At 50.4% G+C, this 19,519-nt stretch overlaps 1 protein-coding gene and 1 long non-coding RNA gene across 2 annotated transcripts in view; one reads left to right on the top strand and one right to left on the bottom strand.

Moving 5' to 3' along the window:
* The first annotated feature begins 185 nt into the window (after positions 1–185).
* LOC116527829 lies at positions 186–3,709 on the top strand. The gene is made up of 2 exons (XR_004258757.1): positions 186–1,138; positions 2,756–3,709. It is a non-coding gene; the product is annotated as an uncharacterized LOC116527829 (long non-coding RNA).
* Positions 3,710–17,480: 13,771 nt separating this feature from the next.
* CRYGN (crystallin gamma N) overlaps positions 17,481–19,519 on the bottom strand; it is a 10,762-nt gene continuing 8,723 nt past the window's right edge. The window contains 1 exon segment of the mRNA XM_032245208.1: positions 17,481–18,844. Within this exon segment, the coding sequence (XP_032101099.1) occupies positions 18,748–18,844 (97 nt within the window). The 3' untranslated portion in view covers positions 17,481–18,747.

The raw sequence follows: 19,519 nt of genomic DNA, 5'->3' as shown, positions 1-19,519 counted from the left end.
CAACTCTCCTGGCTGCCGAGCTGCGCCTCTGGGCTCTGCCTGCCACCTCTGCCGCCGCCCGGATCCCCCGAGCCCAAGGCCGGGATGAGGGAGGGGAGGAGGAGGCGGACAAAGGGTCCGGGTGGGGAGACTCGCGCGCCGGGGACTCTTGGGGCGCAGCTCCACCGACCTCTCGGCTGTTCGCCTCCACCGGGCAAGCTAGGTCCTCCCATGCTCTGAGCCCTAAGGACCCTGCCCGAGGAGCTCTCGGGGAATTGGGGGCGGTCCCCCTATGGAGGGTGCGACAGGGAAAGCCCCGAGTCCGCCCTCCCTGGGAATCACCCGCACGCCCCGGGGTCTAGTTTGTTCCAGCCGGGGTGGGGGTGGGGTGCGAGCCGCGGAGGGGTTGGTGGAGCCGCGCGGCAATGTCAGGTTCACCCTCCAGCCGCTGCGGGCTCCCCCGGCCTGGCGCGCGCCTCTGGTGGACCCCAAGGTCTGCCCGAGCCCTCCCGGAGCGCCCGGCGGCTGGTTTCCATTAGGGCAGTTCCCGGCGCCGACTTCGCTGGGGGCGGGGAAGGTGACCCCCAACTCGGATCCCTCAGGTCCTAAAGGTAGCAGGATTTCCAGAACTCTCCAGGGATCTCTCCGGAGCCTAGGGAGTAAGGCAAGGAAGGGGCGTATTTGGCGAGCCAGCCTGCCAGCTCTGCTCCATCCAGACTCCAGAAGAAACACCCCCCACACCCGTCGTGGGATCTCCCAGGGCCTTGGGCCATTTATTCCCTGAGTGGCCTAACCAGAGAAATCCGTTCTTTTCCCTCAAAACTTGTAAAGCAGCCGGCTCCTCAGCTTCAGGAGCGTGGCCCTTCCTTAGCAGGCGTTGGGGAGGGGGTCAGTGGAGGGGCGTGAGGACTGGATTTGGGGTGGTTGGTGCCTGTCATCCAGCTGGAGAGAGGGAGGCTGAAAGGAGAGACGTTTTCAGGAGGTGGAGGCTTCAGAATTTGGATGCCTGTGAGAGGGAGAGGACCGGGAGCCTCCCTTGTGCTGAGAGGCTGGTGGCTGCTTTTGTCCCCTACAGGCTGAAGACGATTCCTCTCTGGCGCCTGTGAACCTCAGGGCGCCATGGTACATCCTGAAGTGAAGACTGCGGTGTGGCCTCCAGGTGAGGACAGGTGGGGTGTGGTGGGGTCTGGTGAGGACTGAGGAGGCTGGGAGGGTTTATCTGGAGAAGTGCCAGAGGAAACCCAAACTTTCTGGGCACAGGGACCAAGGAGAGCCAGGCATCCACTCTTTTGGAAGCTAAGGGGAGGAGGGTTGAAAGCAGTCTGGGAGCTGGGGACAGGTCGTAGGTCGTAGGTTGGGCGAGCTTGCCTGGTCTTGGTTCAGAGGAAAGAACTACTAGGAGAAAAGTTTATAAGGGGGTCACACAGGATTCCTGAGCAAGATGGCCCCCATGCCCTCTGGTTCCTCTCTTCTGCCACCAACACAAGCCATCAGCCCCCATGCTCAGCTCCCAGCAGGCAGAGGGCTCAAAAGTGCCAGTGCCATCAGCTTGGGAGCCTGCAGTCCATACACTGCTGACCTCACCTACTTCCTCTTTCCAAGTTGATAGATTCTTTTGTTCTTGGGCCCTCCTCCCACGCCTCCACCTCCCCAGCTTCCTTCTCTGGTTTGGCACAAAGTGGCCCCCTGGTGGGGGTGAGCGAGCCGTCCCTGGGGGGCCATGGTGCAGATGTCCTCAGCCAGCCTGCCTTCCCTTTCTCTTGCAGTCTTGTAGGTTACAGACTCTGGAAAATTGCCCCCAAGTCTAACAGGAGTACAAGCAGCTGGGGAGGCTGGAAAACAGCACCTAATTTCCCTGAAACTGGGGTCTCCCCGCCTCTACCTTGAGTCAGCAAAGCTGTAGAGGCTGGGTCTCCAGCAGAACTTGGGCTCCCTTCGCCTTTCACACCTTTAACTCTTTCGGAGCCTCCAAGAGGGCCTGGAGTTTGATGGTGCCCAGGCCCTCCTGGACCTGATCACTTTATAAATGGAAGGCACTGTGGGAAGGGGACCTGGTGGGGTGCAGGAGGGAATGGTTAAGCTTTAAGAAGCAAGAAAGGGGCTGGGTGGGGTGGCTCATGCCTGTAATCCCAGCACTTTGGAGGCCGAGGAGGGTAGATCACAAGGTCAGGAGTTCAAGACCACCCTTGCCAGTTTGTTGAAACCTCTTCTCTACTAAAAATACAAAAATTAGCTGGGCATGGTGGTGGGCACCTGGAGTCCCAGCTACTCGGGATGCTGAGACATGAGAACTGCTTGAACGTGGGAGGCAGAGGTTGCAGTGAGCTGAGATTGTGCTACTGCACTCTAGCCTGGGTGACAGAGCAAGACTCCATCTCAAAAAAAAAAAAAAAAAAAATGTAAGAAAGGGGCAGTGAATAACAAGTGAAGGGTGAGGGGGGTGTATTTTGTGCTAGGGAGTGCTCATTCCCTGTGCCATACGAACTGCCGAACTGCCGCAATTTACCCTGCTGGAAAGAGTGACCCTCTGGGGCCTCTGTAAGAAGCACTGGGAAAGCTGGATATTCTCAAGTTGGTGGGGGGGTGGTGACAGAGGGAGGCTTCTTTAGGGGTGCCCACAGGGAACGTCATGGCCAGAGCTTTGTCAGAATTGTTCTTTCCCTCTGGCACAACCTGCACTGCTGGTGGTGAGGGTGCCTGTGGTGATCGTCATCTTCATAGTTTGGGTACTTACTGTGTGTCAGGTACTGTGCTAAGTGCTGGTACTTTTCAACAGGATGGAAGCCTTCCCAGTCCTGTAGCCACCTGCAGACTCTCACAAGCACTGTGTTCCCAGAAAAAAAGCTTCTACCCCAGGCTCAGCGGATCTGGGAGAAAGCAGGAAGCCCTGAAGGTTTTTCACCCTGGGGGTGAGCTTGCATAATTGAAGATATATTTGAGGAAAATTGTACAGATAGTCCCAACTTAGCACTGTTTCACTTTATGATGGTGTGGAAGTGATAGCATTCAGTAGAAATTGTACTTTGAGTGCCAATACAATCACTATTTCTCACCTTCAGTGCAGTATTCAATAAATTACATGAGATAGTCAACACTTTCCTATAAAATACACTTTGTGTAAGATGATTCTGCCCAAATGTAAGGCTAATGCAAGTACTCTGAGCACATTTAAGGGAAGGCTGGGCTAAGCGATGATATTCCATAAGTTAGGCACATTTAATGTATTTTAAACATAGGATATTCTCAACTTGCAAGGGTTTATCAGAACGTGACATCATTAGTCACTCAAGGACCATCTGTGCTACTAATGACATAGATGCTGGCTGGAGGAAAGCAGGCAATAGCCAGGGGACACAGCAGGGAAGAAGTGACGTTTTTAAAGACAGAGACCAGTTTTAAATATTGCTAAGAAAGACCTTGTAGAGAGAAGCTGGTGATACTGGAGACAGCATGCAACAAAGAGCCCCGAAGAACAAGGAGAGCATAGAGTCTCCTCTTCTGGGAGCAGAAGGAGTGTCGACTTAAATAGGGAGGAAAGATGAACCTTGCAGACAACCTGCAAAACCCAGTCTCAGAAATACCCGCCTGCACCTAAAACCTTAGTCACTGAGAGTCTGAAAGAGCAATGATTATGTGAAATCTTGGTAGTGGGTACATGTGGTTTCATTAGATTATTCTTTGTATCTATATTTCTACTATCTTAAAATAAACACTATAAGTTTTAAAACTATACAAAAGAGGCTCTGGCCAGGGGTGGTGGCTCACACCTGTAAAGAGGCAGATGGATCACCTGAGGTTGAGGGTTCAAGACCAGCCTGGCCAGCATGGTAAAACCCCATCTCTACTAAAAATACAAAATTAGCTGGGTGTGCTGGTGGGCACCTGTAATCCTGGGCAACAAGAGTGAAACTCTGTCTCAAAAAAAAAAAAGATACTCATTGTCATTAGTCATAAAGGAAATACAAATCAAAAGGCACAGTGAGATGCCACTTAACACCCACTAGGATGGGTAATCATAGGATGGGAAAAGTAAGTGTGGGTGAGGATGTGGAAAAATCAACCCTCATACACTGCTGGCTGGAATGTAAGATGGTGCAACTGCTATGTATGACGGTCTGGCAGTCCCTCAAACGATTAAACACAGAGTTATCATGTGAGCCAGCATTTCCATATATACCCAGGAGAAATGGGCATTATTCCTAATAGACACGGGGTAGAAACAGCCCCACGGTTCATCAGCCCACGCGTGGGTGAACTAAATGTGGCGTATGCATAGAATGGAATATTGTTCAGCCATAACAAAGAATAAGTTGCTGACAAATGGTACAGCATGCAGGGACCTTGAAAACAGATGAAGTGAAAGAGATCAGGAATCAAAGGCCACATATTACATGATTCCATTGATATGAGCTATCCAGAACAAGGGAGTCTACAGAGACAATTGGTTAGTGGTTGCTTGGGGCTTGGGGAAGAGGTCTGGGGAGCGGAGGCGTGATGGGGATAGTATACATGGTCCCTTTTGGGTGATGAAAATGTTCTAAAATGAACTGCGGTTCTGGTTGCATGTCTCTGTGGATAGACTAAAAACCATTGCATTGTACACTTTACATGATCACTTGTACAGTATGTGAACTATAGCTCGATAAAGCTGTTTTTAAAAAGCCATACATAGAGTGAGCTATCACTTCATATCCAGTAGTCTGGGCCATCATTTTTAAAATGGAGAATCACAAGTGCTGGTGAGGATGTGGAGAAACTGGACCGCTCATGCATGTTGGTGGGAATGTAACATAATGCCTCCACTTTGGAAAAGACTGTGGAGGTTCCTCAGTAAGGTTAAACACAGAGTGACCATATGATCTAGGAATTCTACTCCTAGGTGCACACCCCAGAGCGTGGAAAACAGGTGTTCAAACAGAAATCTGGACTTACTGTTTATAGCAGCTCCATCCACAATAGGCAAAAGGTGGAAGCAGCCGAAGTGTCCAGATGAACAGATCAACACAACGCACTGTGTTCACACAGTGGAATAGTGTTCAGCTCCAAAAGGAAGCACTGATGCATGCTACACATGGGTGAACCTAGAAAACACGCTGTGAGAGAAGCCAGATACAAAAGGACCAATGTGTGACTCCACTGATGCAAAATCTCCAGGACAGGCCAGTCCCTACAGAGGGGAGCGGATCGGTGGCTGCCTGGAGCTTGGAGGAGGGGAATGGACAGTGGCTGCTTACTGGGTACTGGGTTTCAGTTTGTGGTGATGAAATGTTCTAGAACCAGACAGCGATGATGGTTGCATAACATTGTCAATGTCCTTTATGCTACTGGATTGCACTGTTTAAAATGGTTATGGGCTGCGCGCAGTGGCTCACGCCTGCAATCCCAACACTTTGGGAGGCCAAGGCGGGCAGATCACCTGAGGTCAGGAATTCGAGACCAATCTGACCAACATGGAGAAACCCTGTCCTTACTAAAAATACAAAATTAGCCAGGCATGGTGGTGCATGCCTGTAATCCCAGCTACTCGGGAGGCTGAGGCAAGAGAATCGCTGGAACCTGGGAGGTGGAGGTTGCGGTGAGCCGAGATCACACCATTGCCTGGACAACAAGAGCGAAACTGTGTCTCAAAAAATAAAATAAAATTGTTATGATGGTAAATTTTATGTTATGTGTGTATTACCACATACACACATAAAATTTATTTTGTGCCATTAAAAAAAGAAAGAAAGCTCTATGAAGTCCCTATATTATTACTACTGTGATTAATGTTTGGAGAACAACTATCAGAGAATTAAAAGTATTAATGCTTGGAGAAAAACATGTGGCCATATACCCTTACAACCCTGTGTATACATGTGTCCAGATCATCCGGAGTCCGGAGAAGGATGGGACCAGCGCTAGGTGTCCAGAGAGCCCTGGTGTCCCCCAGCCAGGCCACGTGCTCAAGGGCACAGATCTCCCCCGCACCTCACACTCACTCACACTCCAAGCAGCATTCTCTCCATCTGGCTCCAAGGGGTCAGTGTCTGTTCCAGTCAGGTTCCACATTAAAAAGGAGGCAGCGCTGAGAAACCAGATTGCCTTCTCGTGCTAGGAAGTCTCTGTCCCGGTCCCTGTTGGTCACGCCTCTAGCCCTGGAGTCCGGAGTCAGGCCCAGCTGAGTGAGAGAGTTGCTGCTTGGAGCCTGGCCCTGGGCACAGAGGGAGGTCTGGAGTTGCACGCCCATGGAGGTTCTCTGTGGTCCCCCAACGCCTGGGACTGGAATGTCCGGGCCCTTCCTGGGTCTCGGACCAGGGCTATGTTATACGGACAGGGCTGTTCTGGAGAAAAAAGTCCAGCCGGTAAATATTCCATCCCCCCCCAATTTTCACTTTATCTCCCCTACAGCCTCTTCCTGGCAACTTCAGAGAAACGTCAGAGGCTAATGAGACAGAGGGAATGTAGTTTTGAAACAGCTTTCAAAGTTCACTCACTTTGACTTTTGCCTTGGCCAAGAGGGAGTAAAAAGGACCCGTTTACCCTCCTGCCTCCTCTCTGAACAACCTAAAACAAACACAAAATATATGAAGCAATTGTGTTCAAGACACTAGACACCAGGCAGTGAAGGGCGGTAATCCTCACGAGTTGGGAAAAATGAGGCAAGCCAATGACTGGCCCAGTTTCCTGCCTTTTTTTTTTTTTTTTTTTGAGACAGAGTTTCGCTGTTGTTGCCCAGACTGGAGTGCAATGGCACAATCTCGGCTCACCGCAACCTCCGCCTCCTGGGTTCAAGCAATTCTCCGGCCTCAGCCTCCCCAGTAGCTGGGATTACAGGCACGCACCATCATGCCCAGCTAATTTTTTGTATTTTTAGTAGAGACGGGGTTTCACCATGTTGACCAGGATGGTCTCGATCTCTTGACCTCGTGATCCACCCGCCTCGGCCTCCCAAAGTGCTGGGATTATAGGCGTGAGCCACTGCGCCCGGCATTTCCTGCCTTAAGAGAATTTCCAGACCACAGAGCAGGAACGGGGATCCCAGACAGAGCCCAGTGGACTTCCTGGGTTGAGGAAACAGCTGAGTGTCTTTAGAGAACTAAGGGACCAGAGTGAGCAGGACAGAGGACCAGAGCCCTGGAGAGCTACTCAGGTTGCCTGTCCACATCAGCTGCTGTGAGTGTGCGCATGGGAGGAAATGACTCCAGGTGGGCTAGGGTCAGCGGCAACTCAGCATCTGCGCAGAGTGGAGAACAGTGCAGCAGAGGCGTGAAGACAGTTACTGTGGATGAGAACACATGGGGCTGAGCACGGTGGCTCATGCCTGTAATCCCAGCACTTTGGGAGGCTGAGGCGGGTGGATCACTTGAGGTCAGGAGTTCAAGACTAGCCTGGCCAACATAGTGAAACCCTATCTCTACTAAAAATACAAAAATTAGCCGGGTGTGGTGGCATGTACCTGTCATCCCAGCTATTCGGAAGGCTGAGGCACGAGAATCGCTTGGACCTGGGAGGCGGAGACTGCAGTGAGCTGAAATCATGCCACTGTACTCCAGCCTGGGTGACAGAATGAGACTCCATCTCAAAAAAAAAAAAAAAAATATGGACACAAACAGGGGAATAACAGACACTGGGGGGCTACTTGAAGGTGGGAGGAGAGAGAGGATCAGGAAAAAATAACTGTTGGGTACTAGATTTAGTACTTGGTTGATGAAATAATCTGTACAACAAGCCCCTATGACACGAGTTTACCTTTGTAACAAACCCGCAAATGTACCCCTGAACCCAAAATAAAAGTTGAAAATCATTTTTTAAAAGACAGTTATTGTACTGTACTTCATATATTCAAAAGGTTATGTAGAAACACAGAAGATATCAAAAAGCTCAAACTTGAACTCTAGAGATGAAAGCAGTATCTGGAGTTAAGCAACAGCGCTGGGTGGGGTTAACAGCAGATTAGACAATGCAGAAGAAGACATTAAAAAACTTGAAGACATAGCAGGAGAAACGATCCAAAATGTGCAACAGAAAGAAAAAGGAACTTAAAAATGAAAAGAATATCAGTGATGTGTAGGACAAGGACCTTAACTATATGTAATTGGAGTCCTGGTAGAAGAGGAGAAAAAGAAGGGAATAGAAAAAATATTTGATGAAATAATGGCTGAAAAATTTCTTAATTTGATGAATATTATAAATCCATAGTTCCAAGAAACTCACTGTACCCCTCACAAAAACGTGAAATGCACAAACTACCAAAGCTGTGGCAAGAAAAATATGTAATCAGAATAGCTCTATTTTTATTTATTGTTAAAATTGAATATGTGGATAAAAATGTTCCACAAAGAAAATTCAAGACCTAGATGGCTTCACTGGGGAGTTGCATCAAACACTTAAGGAAGAAATAATAACAATTTTCCACAAAATTTGCCAGAAAACTGAAGAGGTAGGAATACTTCTCAATTCATTGCATGAGGCTGGTATTACCCTGATACCAAAATCAGAGACATTGTATGAAAAGAAAATTACAGGCTGGACACCGTGGCTCATGCCTATAATCTCACCACTTTGGGAGGCCAAGGCAGGAAGATCACTTGAGTCCAGGAGTTTGAGACCAACTTGAGCACCACTGCAAGACCTCAACTGTACTAACATTTAAAAAAATCAGCTGGGCATGTGCCTTTAGTTTTAGCTGCTGGGGAAGCTGAGGTGGGTGGAAGGATCACTTGAGCCTGGGAGTGGAGGCTGCAGTGAGCTGTCATCACACCACTGCACTCCAACTTGGATGACAGAACAAAACCCTGTCTCAAAAAATAAAAAATAAGAAAATTATACACCAATATTATCATAAGCATAGATGCAAAAATTCTTTTAAAAATGTTAGCAATTGAATTCAACAATGTATAAAAACAAACATGATAATCAAGTAAGGTTTCTCCCAGGAATTCAAGGTTGGTTTAACATCCAAAAATCTGTCAATGTATGGCCTAAGGATAGACATATAGATTAATAGGATAAATTAAGAGCCCAGACATGTACAGACCATTGAACAGGGGAAACAGTCATCTTTATTTAAAAAAAACGTTGCTGGGACCACTGGATAGCCATATGCAGAATACATTTGGGCCTCTACCTCAAACCATATAGAAAAATTAACTAAAAAGTAATCAAAGACCTCAATGTAAGAGCTAAAGCTCTAACACTTTCATAAGAAAACACAGCTGTCAGTTTTCTTCATCTTGAATTAGTCAGTAATTTCTTAGACATGACACCTAGAGAATAAGCAAACAAAGAAAAAATAATACTTCATCAAAACGAAAAGTTCTTGTACGTCAAAGTACACCCTTAAGTGAAAAACTGGCCCACAGAATGGGAAAAATATCACAAATCCTTCTAGCCTCAGGCCTGGGAGGTACCAGATGCTAAGGAGAAAATCCAAAGAAGGAGTTGGAAGATCCTTCCTCAGCCACTTCCTCCATTCTCAGTGCATTTCTGAGGACCAAGACAAGCAAGCCACAGCCCGGCTCTTGGCACCTGGTACAGTTCTCCAGGCCCAGACAGAGATCTCAGACCTTCTGCACGCAGGCACCACATATCTTGAAAGGGGCTTTTGTTTTCATCTGCCACAGTGAGGCACCCTGGTTAGAGTGCATGTGTGCTGGGAGGGACAAGGAGGGAGCCCCATGCAGGAATGCCTGTTTTCACTGACTCCATAGGATTTCTAGCCACCCACAAAATAATGCCTTTGCTTATTCTTTGTGTGGATTCTGGAGGTCAGCTTAAGGAGTGCTGGGGTTGCTAATCCTGCAAAGGGTACAAAGGGTATTTCGTGTGAGTTCAGTATCTCTCCTAGTGGGAGCCAGGGCCGGTGCGGCCACCCACTCCATACCTGCTTTTATGTTGCTGGGAGCAGAAAGAGGGAGAAAGTAGGAACCATCCAGGTCCTGTAGTTGCAGTGAAAGAAATGAGTTTAGTGAGTTTAAGCAAGAAAAATGGATTTACTGAAAAGAGAGCAAGTGAAGGTAGAGATGAAGATCCAGATTTGAAGGATAAGCACTAGGGAGATGCCAGGGAGCTCGGCAGCCGGGCCTTGTGGAATTGTCTCCACGATGTGGCTGCAGGTGGACTTGGCTCCAGCCTGCTTTTTCCCAGCATGCTTTTGCACCAAGTTTAATTCCAAGGGGCAAGGATTTAAATACCCTACCTTTTCTTTCTTAAGAGATGGGTCTCGCTCTGTCACCCTCGCGGGAGTGCGGTGGTGTGATCATAGCTCATTGTAGGCTCGGACTCTTGGGCTCAAACAATTTTCCTACCACAGCTTTTCTAGTAGCTGGGACTACAGGCACGAGCGCGGCACCTGGCTCAAGGGTCAGATTTTTTTTTTTTTTTTGGGACGGAGTTTCGCTCTTGTTACCCAGGCTGGAGTGCAACGGCGCGATCTCGGCTCACCGCAACCTCCGTCTCCTGGGTTCAGGCAATTCTCCTGCCTCAGCCTCCTGAGTAGCTGGGATTACAGGCACGCGCCACCATGCCCAGCTAATGTTTTGTATTTTTTTTTTTTAGTAGAGACGGGGTTTCACCGTGTTGACCAGGATGGTCTCGATCTCTTGACCTCGTGATCCACCCGACTCGGCCTCCCAGAGTGCTGGGATTACAGGCGTGAGCCACCGCGCCCGGCCAAGGGTCAGATTTTTTAAGGTTAATAAGTCACAGAAAGGCCAGGCACAGTGGCTCATGCCTGTAATCCCAGCATTTGGGAGACCGAGGCAGGCAGATCACAGGTCAGGGGTTCAAGACCAGCCTGGCTGACATAGTGAAACCCCATCTCTACTAAAAATACAAAAATTAGCCAGGCATGGAGGCGTGCACCTGTAATCCCCACCGCACACTGCCGGGTTCAAGGCAGGAGAATCACTTGAACCCAGGAGGCAGAGGTTTTGGCGAGCCAAGATTGCACAATGCATGTGTGATATTATAGCAGGTGCCCTCTTCAAGGGTGCCTGGCCTTCCCATTCAAAGGGTGCCAGGTCTGTGAACTGAGCTGGGTCCGGGAATTTCATAACAAGCCATGATTCTCTAGCATGCTGGCTCTAGTTGGGCCTCTTGCAATCTTCCTGAGTCTACAGATAAAGGGGGACAGGAGTGTATTGATTACCGACTTAATTTGGGGGATCCCTATCAATCACTCATGGCCTGAGAATTTGGAAGGTGAGACGACTCCCTGAGATCCAGGCTCCATTTCTACCCTTCCAGAGTGAAGACCCCCAGCTCCCAGCATTCCTCTCACCCCTCAGAGATAGGGGATCCCCCTTCCACCACTGTCCCTCCCATTAACATTCCATGCCAGTTTACTCCTTGTGGCAAGGCTGAAGGTGGAGTCACCTGGCTCCATCCCAAGATCTGTCCTGAGGGGTAGGTGGGATGGAAATACACAAATGGATTCATTTCAGCATTCTTGTCTCCCACAGCTCAGAACTGGTCTCTCTCTTGTGCCAAGGGTTCCTAGCCTTTCTGCGTCATTTCAACACCAACGACTTTGCATCCGCAGGTTGTTAGGACACAGACAGCAGCCCCCAAAACCAGTGCACGGAATGCAGAATTGCTGGAGCAATACCCTTGGTGCAAGCCAGAATCCAGTTCCTCCTTCTTTGGCCAAGAACCCTCAAAATCCATTCCGCAAACATTCTCCAGACTTCTGGCAATGTGGATGAGTGACTTCCAGCAGTTTCTCTGGGTCTCTCTGCACTTCTCCCTCTAGTCTGAGCCACACAAGCCAAACTTCCATTATGGGGCAAGCAACACTACACAGTGAGCCGTGTGGGAACTCTTAATTGTCTCCTTCCATAGAGGAGCATCGCTCAGGTAAGAGGAACATACTGGGGCGGGGGAGGGTGTCAAAGGACTCAGGGTATCCAGAGGTTCTAGTTTTCCAAATACTCCCAAATATCCCCATTCCAATGGCTGGTGTCTCATTCCTTTTGTGTTAGTGCTTTAATTTTCACGTCAAATCTATGGGAAGTTCGTGCAGACAACTGTTTTCATTTAGCAGCCTACAGGATCAGGCTCCAAACTCTACTTCTAATGAGATTTTAGCCTGGCCACAGGAAGGCCTTGAGTTCTGCTCTACACCTTGAGTTGAGCTTTGCAGGATTTAATCTCGATGTGCATCCAAATATCCAGTGCCGTTAGAGGCAGCTATCTACATGGCATCTGTGTTATGCATCCTTTTAAAATTATGTCACAACAGCAACTGTACCACCCTCAAAACCCTGCCTCAGTGCACACCTGGTTCCAGCTGGCCCCAGGGGTGACCTGATGAGGCGTGTGGCCCGTCTGTACCATGGGCAGCTCTCCCTATCTGTATTAATTTCTCAGGGGTGACGTAACAAAACACCACAGATTGAATGGCTCCAACAGCAGAATTGTGCTGTCTTACAGTTCTGCTGCTGGACGTCTGAGATGAATGAAGGTGTCAGCAGGGTTGGGTCCCTCCGAGGCTGCAAGGAATCTGTTCCAGGCCTCTCTCCCAGCTTCCGGCAGTTTGCTGTCCGTCTTTGGGGTTCCTGGCTCACAAAGGCATCACCTGGGTCTCTGCCTTTATCTTCACATGGTGGTCTCCCTGCATGTGTGTCTGTGTCTAAATTTCCCCTTTCTATGAGGACACCAGTCATGATGGATTAGGGACCCCCTATTCTAGTAGGATCTTGCTGTGGACTGGATTGTGCACCCCCAAAATTGATGTGTCCAAGCTCAAACCCCAACATGACTGTATTTGAACACAGGGCTTTTTGCAGCTAATTAAACTTAAATGAGATCATAAGGGTGGAGACCTAATCTCATAAGAAGAAGCAGAGAGAGATCTTGTGCTCTTTCTGCCATGCGAGGACACAGTGAGCAAGTACCTGCAAGTTAGGAAGGGGGCCCCTCACTAGGAACCAGGCTGGCCAGCACCCTGATCTTGGACTTCCCGGTCTTCAGCGCTGTGAGGAAATGCATTTCTGTCTTTAAGCCATCCAGTCTCTGGCATTTTGTAAGGATAGTTTGAGCAGACTAAGACCTCCTCCTAACTGAACTAAGTGCATTGCAAGACAGTCCCATTCTGAGGTGCTGGGGGTTAGTACTTCGATATATACATTATGGTGTCAACCCATAATACCGTTCACACAAGAATGTAAATGGGAGTTTACTCTCTGCCCATCTAGATCCCAATAACCAATTCCAAATAACCTACCATTTTTCTGCTTGCCTGTGGCCTTCAACCTTCTGCCCTGTAGAATTTTCTGTCAGTTAGGGTTTTTGGTATGCAGGTAACAGAAACAGACTTGGCTCCAGCCTCCAACCACCTTGGGTTCCTTTGCGTCTCTAAGATTCAGATTTCCAGGAGTGCGTATGATTGGCCCAGCCCACAAGTGGCAGGGCATTGAAGGTGAGGCACGTCAGAACAAAGGCAGGGATTCGGGGTAACAAGGCCAGCATGAGCTCTGGGAAGAGGACTGCACTGCTCCACAGAGACCTAGTATGTGAACAAAGGCAAAGCCCTCCACCTCTTAGGGCCTCCATTCCTTTTCCATTAACCAGGAACAACAAGACCTGCCCTACTCACCTGACAGGAGAGCATCAAACATAACTGAAGACAGGGACGACTGAAGACTTGGAAATTAACACAGAGGCTTGTCACTCCAGCAGCCAGGTACCGCCCCTTCGCTCTCTAATCGAAACCACCACAGCCCTGCAGATTCCGGCGGGAATCATGTTGCCTTCTCTTCTGGGAACCTTTCACACGTTTCTTCCTACAGGCCCCACAGTGAGTGTGGCATTCCCGTGCAGCTGTTTTCCATCGCCACAGCTCACAACACTCTCTTCCAAAGAATTTGGGTTTGCCCCATGGTAGAAACAAATAGGCTGGGCATGGTGGCTCATGCCTGTAATCCTAGCACTTCGGGAAAGCGGAGGCAGGCTGATCACTTGGGGTCAGGAGTTTGAGACCAGCCTGGCCAACCTGGTGAAACCCCATCTCCACTAAAAATACAAAAATTAGCCGAGCATGGTGGCAGGTGCCTGTAATTCCAGCTACTTGGGAGGCTGAGGCAGGAGAATCTCTTGAACCTGAGAGGTGGAGATTGCAGTGAGCTGAGATCGTGCCACTGCACTCCAGCCTGGGCAACAGAGCAAGATTCTGTCTCAAAAAAAAGAGTTACAGAAACTCTGTCTTGCCTGCTCCCTTGTACATTACTAATTTGGACAGACTGGGAAAAAACAAACTATGGCCTTAAATAGATGAACTAGTTAATAGATTGTTCTTTAAAAATCTATTTTAGTATTTCCAAGTGCAAGTGTCTGCATTGGTCACCAGACAGTGAAGCACAGGGCTTAACATACAGGAGGAACTATGTGTTTGAGGTTTTGGGGTTTTTTTGGGTTATTATCAGTTAGAAATGTTTTCAGCTGCAGAGAATAGAAAACCTAAGCTCGGTGAAACAGAAGTTCATTTCTCTTACATAACAAGAAGGGTGGCTGGTGATGCTGATTTAGCAGCTCAATGAGCTTGGAGCCAGCATTTCCCTGATTCTCTTTGCTTTTATCCCATGATTACAAGAAGGCTGCCTGAGTTCCTGGCATCACATCTTTATTCAAGGAAGGAAGCCAGGGGAAAGGAGCTTTATCCAGAAAGCCAAAGCTTTTTCTTTTTTTCTTTTTTTCTTTTTTTTTTTTTTGAGAAGTGGTTTCGCTCTTGTTACCCAGGCTGGAGTGCAATGGTACAATCTCAGCTCACCGCAACCTCTGCCTCCCAGGTTCAAGCAATTCTCCTACCTCAACCTCCCGAGTAGCTGGGATTACAGGCGTGCGCCACCATGCCCGGCTAATTTGTATTTTTGGTAGAGACCAGGTTTCTCCATGTTGGTCAGGCTGGTCTCGAACTTCTAACCTCAGGTGATCCGTCCGCCTCAGCCTCCCCAAGTCCTGGGATTACAGGCGTGAGCCCCTGCGCCCGGCCAGCCAAAGCGTTTTAAGTCCTTCTGACAGCTGTCAGCTTTCATCTCATTGACCAGAGCTGTGTCCCATGGCCGGAAGGCAGAGAAAAGAGCATCTGGCTTTTCCGGATGTTTTAGTGAAGGCAGGCAAGGGGGGAGGAAGGAACTGGGATTGGAAGAGCTAATCCACAGCGTAGGCCGTGGCTCCTTAAATCTTTGTTTGTTTACACTATGAGGCAGTGTAGTGTTTTTCAAACCAGAGAATTGTGACCTAGGAGGAGGTTGTGAAATCAACTGAGTGGGTCTCTGACCAGCATTGTTTTAAAGTAAAATAAAATAGAAAATACTGATGCGCAACTAAATAGTGAGGGTCGGGACTGTCAGTGACACAGCTGTGTTACTTTGATATCTAATGACCCACATGTGAGCCTCAGTCAAAAAGATTGGGAAGCCGTTGCCACAGGGGGTGAGTGCAGAGGGGTCAGGTGTGGGCTCCGGTCAGACGGCCCGGGGCACTTGGACTCTTTGGACATTTATGGCACACATTTGGGCAAGTTACAATCATCCTTTTAGGTCAATTTCTTCAACTGTAAAAGAGAGAAAATAATATACCCACATCGTTATATGTAAAAAAGGGGTTAGCACATCATTTGGGTCATAGTAATTGCACAATAAAATGTATTGGTATCTACTGATAACCAATGTGCCAGGTCCAATTTCATAACCCAATGAGGTTCACTTAAAAGTAGGAACATATTCATACAAACGCCAGGACTGTTAAAATCTCCTCCCCTACAAAAAGTTTACTTTGGCACAGCGCGGTCCACATATCCTATGGGATGCTGTTAGCGAAAATCCTAGGAAACCTGTTAATTTCCCTAACAGGTTTACGCGGCTAACCTGGAGGGTACAGCTTGTGAGTCATGGGCACGGGGCCAGGGGACCCACGGAAGAAGTGCCTCTCTGGCCTCAGTCCCAGGAATTGCTGGGCTTCTGGAAAACTCGCTTCCTTTCATCTTCGAGACTCCGAGAATGATGGACCCGATCCTGTTTCCCTGCTTGCTTTGACCCAATTAGGAGTTTCTCTGTAGCAGGGAGGACTAGGACTTGTGCTGGGGATTATTATGGACACCTCGCTTTCTTCAACCTTTTTCTAAGTCCCCTCTGCCCCAAAGATTTCTTCCCATACTTTTTTATCTGCCTTTTTATCACAACAGGCTCCTCCCCTGGGCTTGGGCCCAGTGCCCCCAAGGGTAAAGCAGCACTTGAGCGTCCCCTGTGTGTATGGAGATGACGCCACCTCTGCTATCACCAGCCCCATGAAGGGACTTCCACCCAGCAGCCCTGGGTGGGAGCGCCCATTCCTACTGCCCGCATGTCTGTGCGGTTCAGGACCGCGAGGGTCCAGGGTGAGGCTGGGCACCCTGTGCAGGGGACACGCTGCCCTGCTCCCTGTGCCTGGCACCTAGAACTGACCACTCTACCTCTACGGGAATGGAACCCAGGGCACGACCACCTCAGCCCACAGAACCATCCACCCCAACTGGTGAGACCTCCTGCCCTGGTGTTGGGGGCCGGGCAGGGTGCGTGGAGAGGGTCCTGATAACCTGCTCAGCCCCCCAGCCAGAGCAATCCTGCACATCGCTGAGCCCTCTTCAGGCTGAGAATGCTTGCCCTCAGCCCAGCTCTACCCTTTGCCCCTGCTCCTGCCCTTGCCCCTGCCCCTGCCCCTACCCAGGGAGGCCAGTCCTGGGGGTCCCAGGGCAGGCGTGGACCAGGACTAAGGTTACCAGCACTGACCTGCCCAGCCTGCCGCCCAGCCCCAGCAAGGGGCTGCAGACCCACAGGCTGACTCCAGGGCTGCCACTCCTCTGTGCACAGAGTGGGCACCAGCTGGGCTCCATAGGATCCTTTTAAATCACGATTCCAAAGTGGGCTGGCCACAGGCAAGGAAGCCAGGAGCCTGCTGACACAAATGCTCGCTGTTCAGGGCAGGCTGCACAAGTCACTCCTTCCTGCTGTCCCCAGACAGGGGCTACCAAGGCTTCAGGGTCCAGAAGGGACCTGAAGGCAGGGTTAGTCCCAGGCACCCATGGGGATGCGCCAGGGGGCCCTGCTGAAGGACAGGGACCTCCTCCTCCTGCAGCTCAGCCTCCCCAGCAGCCACAGCCAAGAGCCCTGCCGAGCTGGTAGGACTCACTCGTCAATAAGCAGGTGACAGCTTCTTCAGGTGGGGGGGTGGGGCATGGTCTCACAGGAGACCCACAGGGCGCCCGGGGATCCAGGGAGGCATTGTTCCCACACTGCCTCCCATAGCCCTGAGCACCTCAGCAACAAGAAGCTCATTGTTTTTGATTGTGGCAAAACACACATGAAATGTATCATCCTAACCATTTAAGGGGCACTGAGTGCACACACACACAGTTGCGTGGCCGCCAGCACCATCTGCCTGTCTCCAGAGCGCGGTCATCCTCCCAAACTGACACTCCGGAGCTAAATCTTTACAATCGTCTCATTTGACAAGCTTTTGGTTTGTCTTTTTTTTTTTTTTTTCTGCATCCCTGGGTGGGCTCAAGCTCATCCCACAGCCTTTGACTGAAGATCTGTTGTGGCTTCCTGGGGGGGATCACAGGCAGGACAGCCGTGCTCTGAAGGCACCCAGTGGGGTAAAGAGGTGAACCTGGAAGCCTCCAGCCAGGAAGGCGGGGAGGGAGGCCCAGGAAGGGGAAGAGGCCAAAAGAGACTTCTTGGACCAGCCCTTGGCCAGTGGGAGGAACTTCTTGGCGGGGGTGGGGGTAGGAGTGGGGGGTAGAGGGGGGGAGGGGAGGTGGGTATGGAGTGACTGGGGAGATTCAAAGGGAATGTTTTTCCTGTGGTCAGACTGGGCCTGATAAACAGTGTGCAGGGGACCGGCAGGGCAGGGGGACCCAGGGCTGAGGACAGGAGGGGATGGCTGTGTGAAAGTCCCAGCTTTCCAAACCACAGAGGGAGGCAGAACTATGTAAAGCATGTGTGGCTCTGAGCGCCTCTCACCCTCGGTCCATCGACCCCTGGACGGACTTCAGATACATTACAAGCTGCCCACAAGCACTTTGGTGGGAAACTTGTTTTTCCTCTTTCAGACAAAAAGCAGATTTGCTGACAGATTAGGGAGCAGGGGGCTGGGGTGAGGGGGAGGTCACCGAGGAGCACAAAGCCCATTCGAAGCATTAAATCACCAGTTAATGAGGTGCTGCTACGCCTTGGTGCTGGGGAGGAGCGGAAGACCTCAGGGGAAGCCTCTGGAACTCGCTGGAAAGGCTGCTGGGCCTGGCTTTTCCCGTGACTCCCAAGGACCCGGACTGAACTGGTGGGGCCCGAGGCTCTCATTTCATTCCCCAGGCATTAACTGCCTATGAGGGCCGGAATTATGACCACTGCTGTACGTCTGAGGACACTGAGACACACAGCAGTGGCTTCTCCAATGTCACGTCCTAGTGAGTGACAGAGTGAGAACCAGGCTGGAGTTTGGAGCCAAGTCACCCTCACTCCTGTGACACACTCCCCCTGCCTGCTCCCCCACCCGTCACCTACTGGGTCACCTGCTACTACTAAGCAGCCCTCATATGGCGCCAGCTCATGGGTCACCCCTTTGGCCTTTACAAGGGTATACAGTTGGTACAACACACATGACTGCGCATTTCACAGAACAGGGTCTGAGGCCTGGAGAGGCTTTGGATTTGCGTCAAGTTCTTGACAAAAATATACCTAAATATGGTGGGGCGCGGTGGCTCACACCTGTAATCCCAGCACTTTGGGAGGCCGAGGCGGGCAGATCACAAGGTCAAGAGATCAAGACTGTGGTGTTGTCTTCCAGTCCTTGATCTGAGAGAGCTGCCCCACGGAAGTCCTCAGCTCCGAAGCTTCTAGGGCTCCATGCTCTGTGGTTTCAGGTGGAAGGAGGCAGGGCTGGGCATTAGGGGTGAAGAGCAGACTTTCTGTGGACCCATCTACCACACGGTGGCAGGGAGCCCCTGCCCTTTCCTGGGCAGAGAGGATGGTAGCCTAGTGATGTCGTGTCTTCATTGGGTCTTGGCTGTCATGGGACAGCCTACGGGGGTCCCGCCGCAGTCCCGGGGCCCCTCCGTCTTTGCCACCCAGCTCTTGGTGGGTGAATTGGGTGACCTGTCATGAGTCTCCTTTTTCCATTGGTCTCTCAGGGATGGGGAAGAGCTGGAGGACACCCAGGAACGGGACAGCCAACCCCTGTCCCACCACACTCAGGCCGTACTGCAGAGTCAGCCCCTGAGATTTTGTTTTTTCTTCGGGAACCCTCTGTTCCCTCCCTGAGCTCCAGGTCCCATCACCCTCCAGTTCAACTCAGATCGTAACCCACAGCGTGTCTCGGTTCATCTCAGATCGTGACCCACGGCGTGTCTCGGTTCATCTCAGATCGTGACCCACGGCGTGTCTCGGTTCATCTCAGATCGTGACCCACGGCGTGTCTCGGTTCATCTCAGAGCGTGACCCACGGCGTGTCTCGGTTCATCTCAGATCGTGACCCACGGCGTGTCTCGGTTCAACTCAGATCGTGACCCACGGCGTGTCTCGGTTCA

This window comes from Sapajus apella, unplaced genomic scaffold, assembly GCF_009761245.1.
Source record: "Sapajus apella isolate SASKATOON/1434 unplaced genomic scaffold, GSC_monkey_1.0 scaffold56, whole genome shotgun sequence".
Classification (NCBI taxonomy): Eukaryota; Metazoa; Chordata; class Mammalia; order Primates; family Cebidae; genus Sapajus; species Sapajus apella.
The sequence above is the reverse complement of the archived record's forward strand: the minus strand, read 5'-3'. Positions and strand labels throughout refer to the sequence as shown.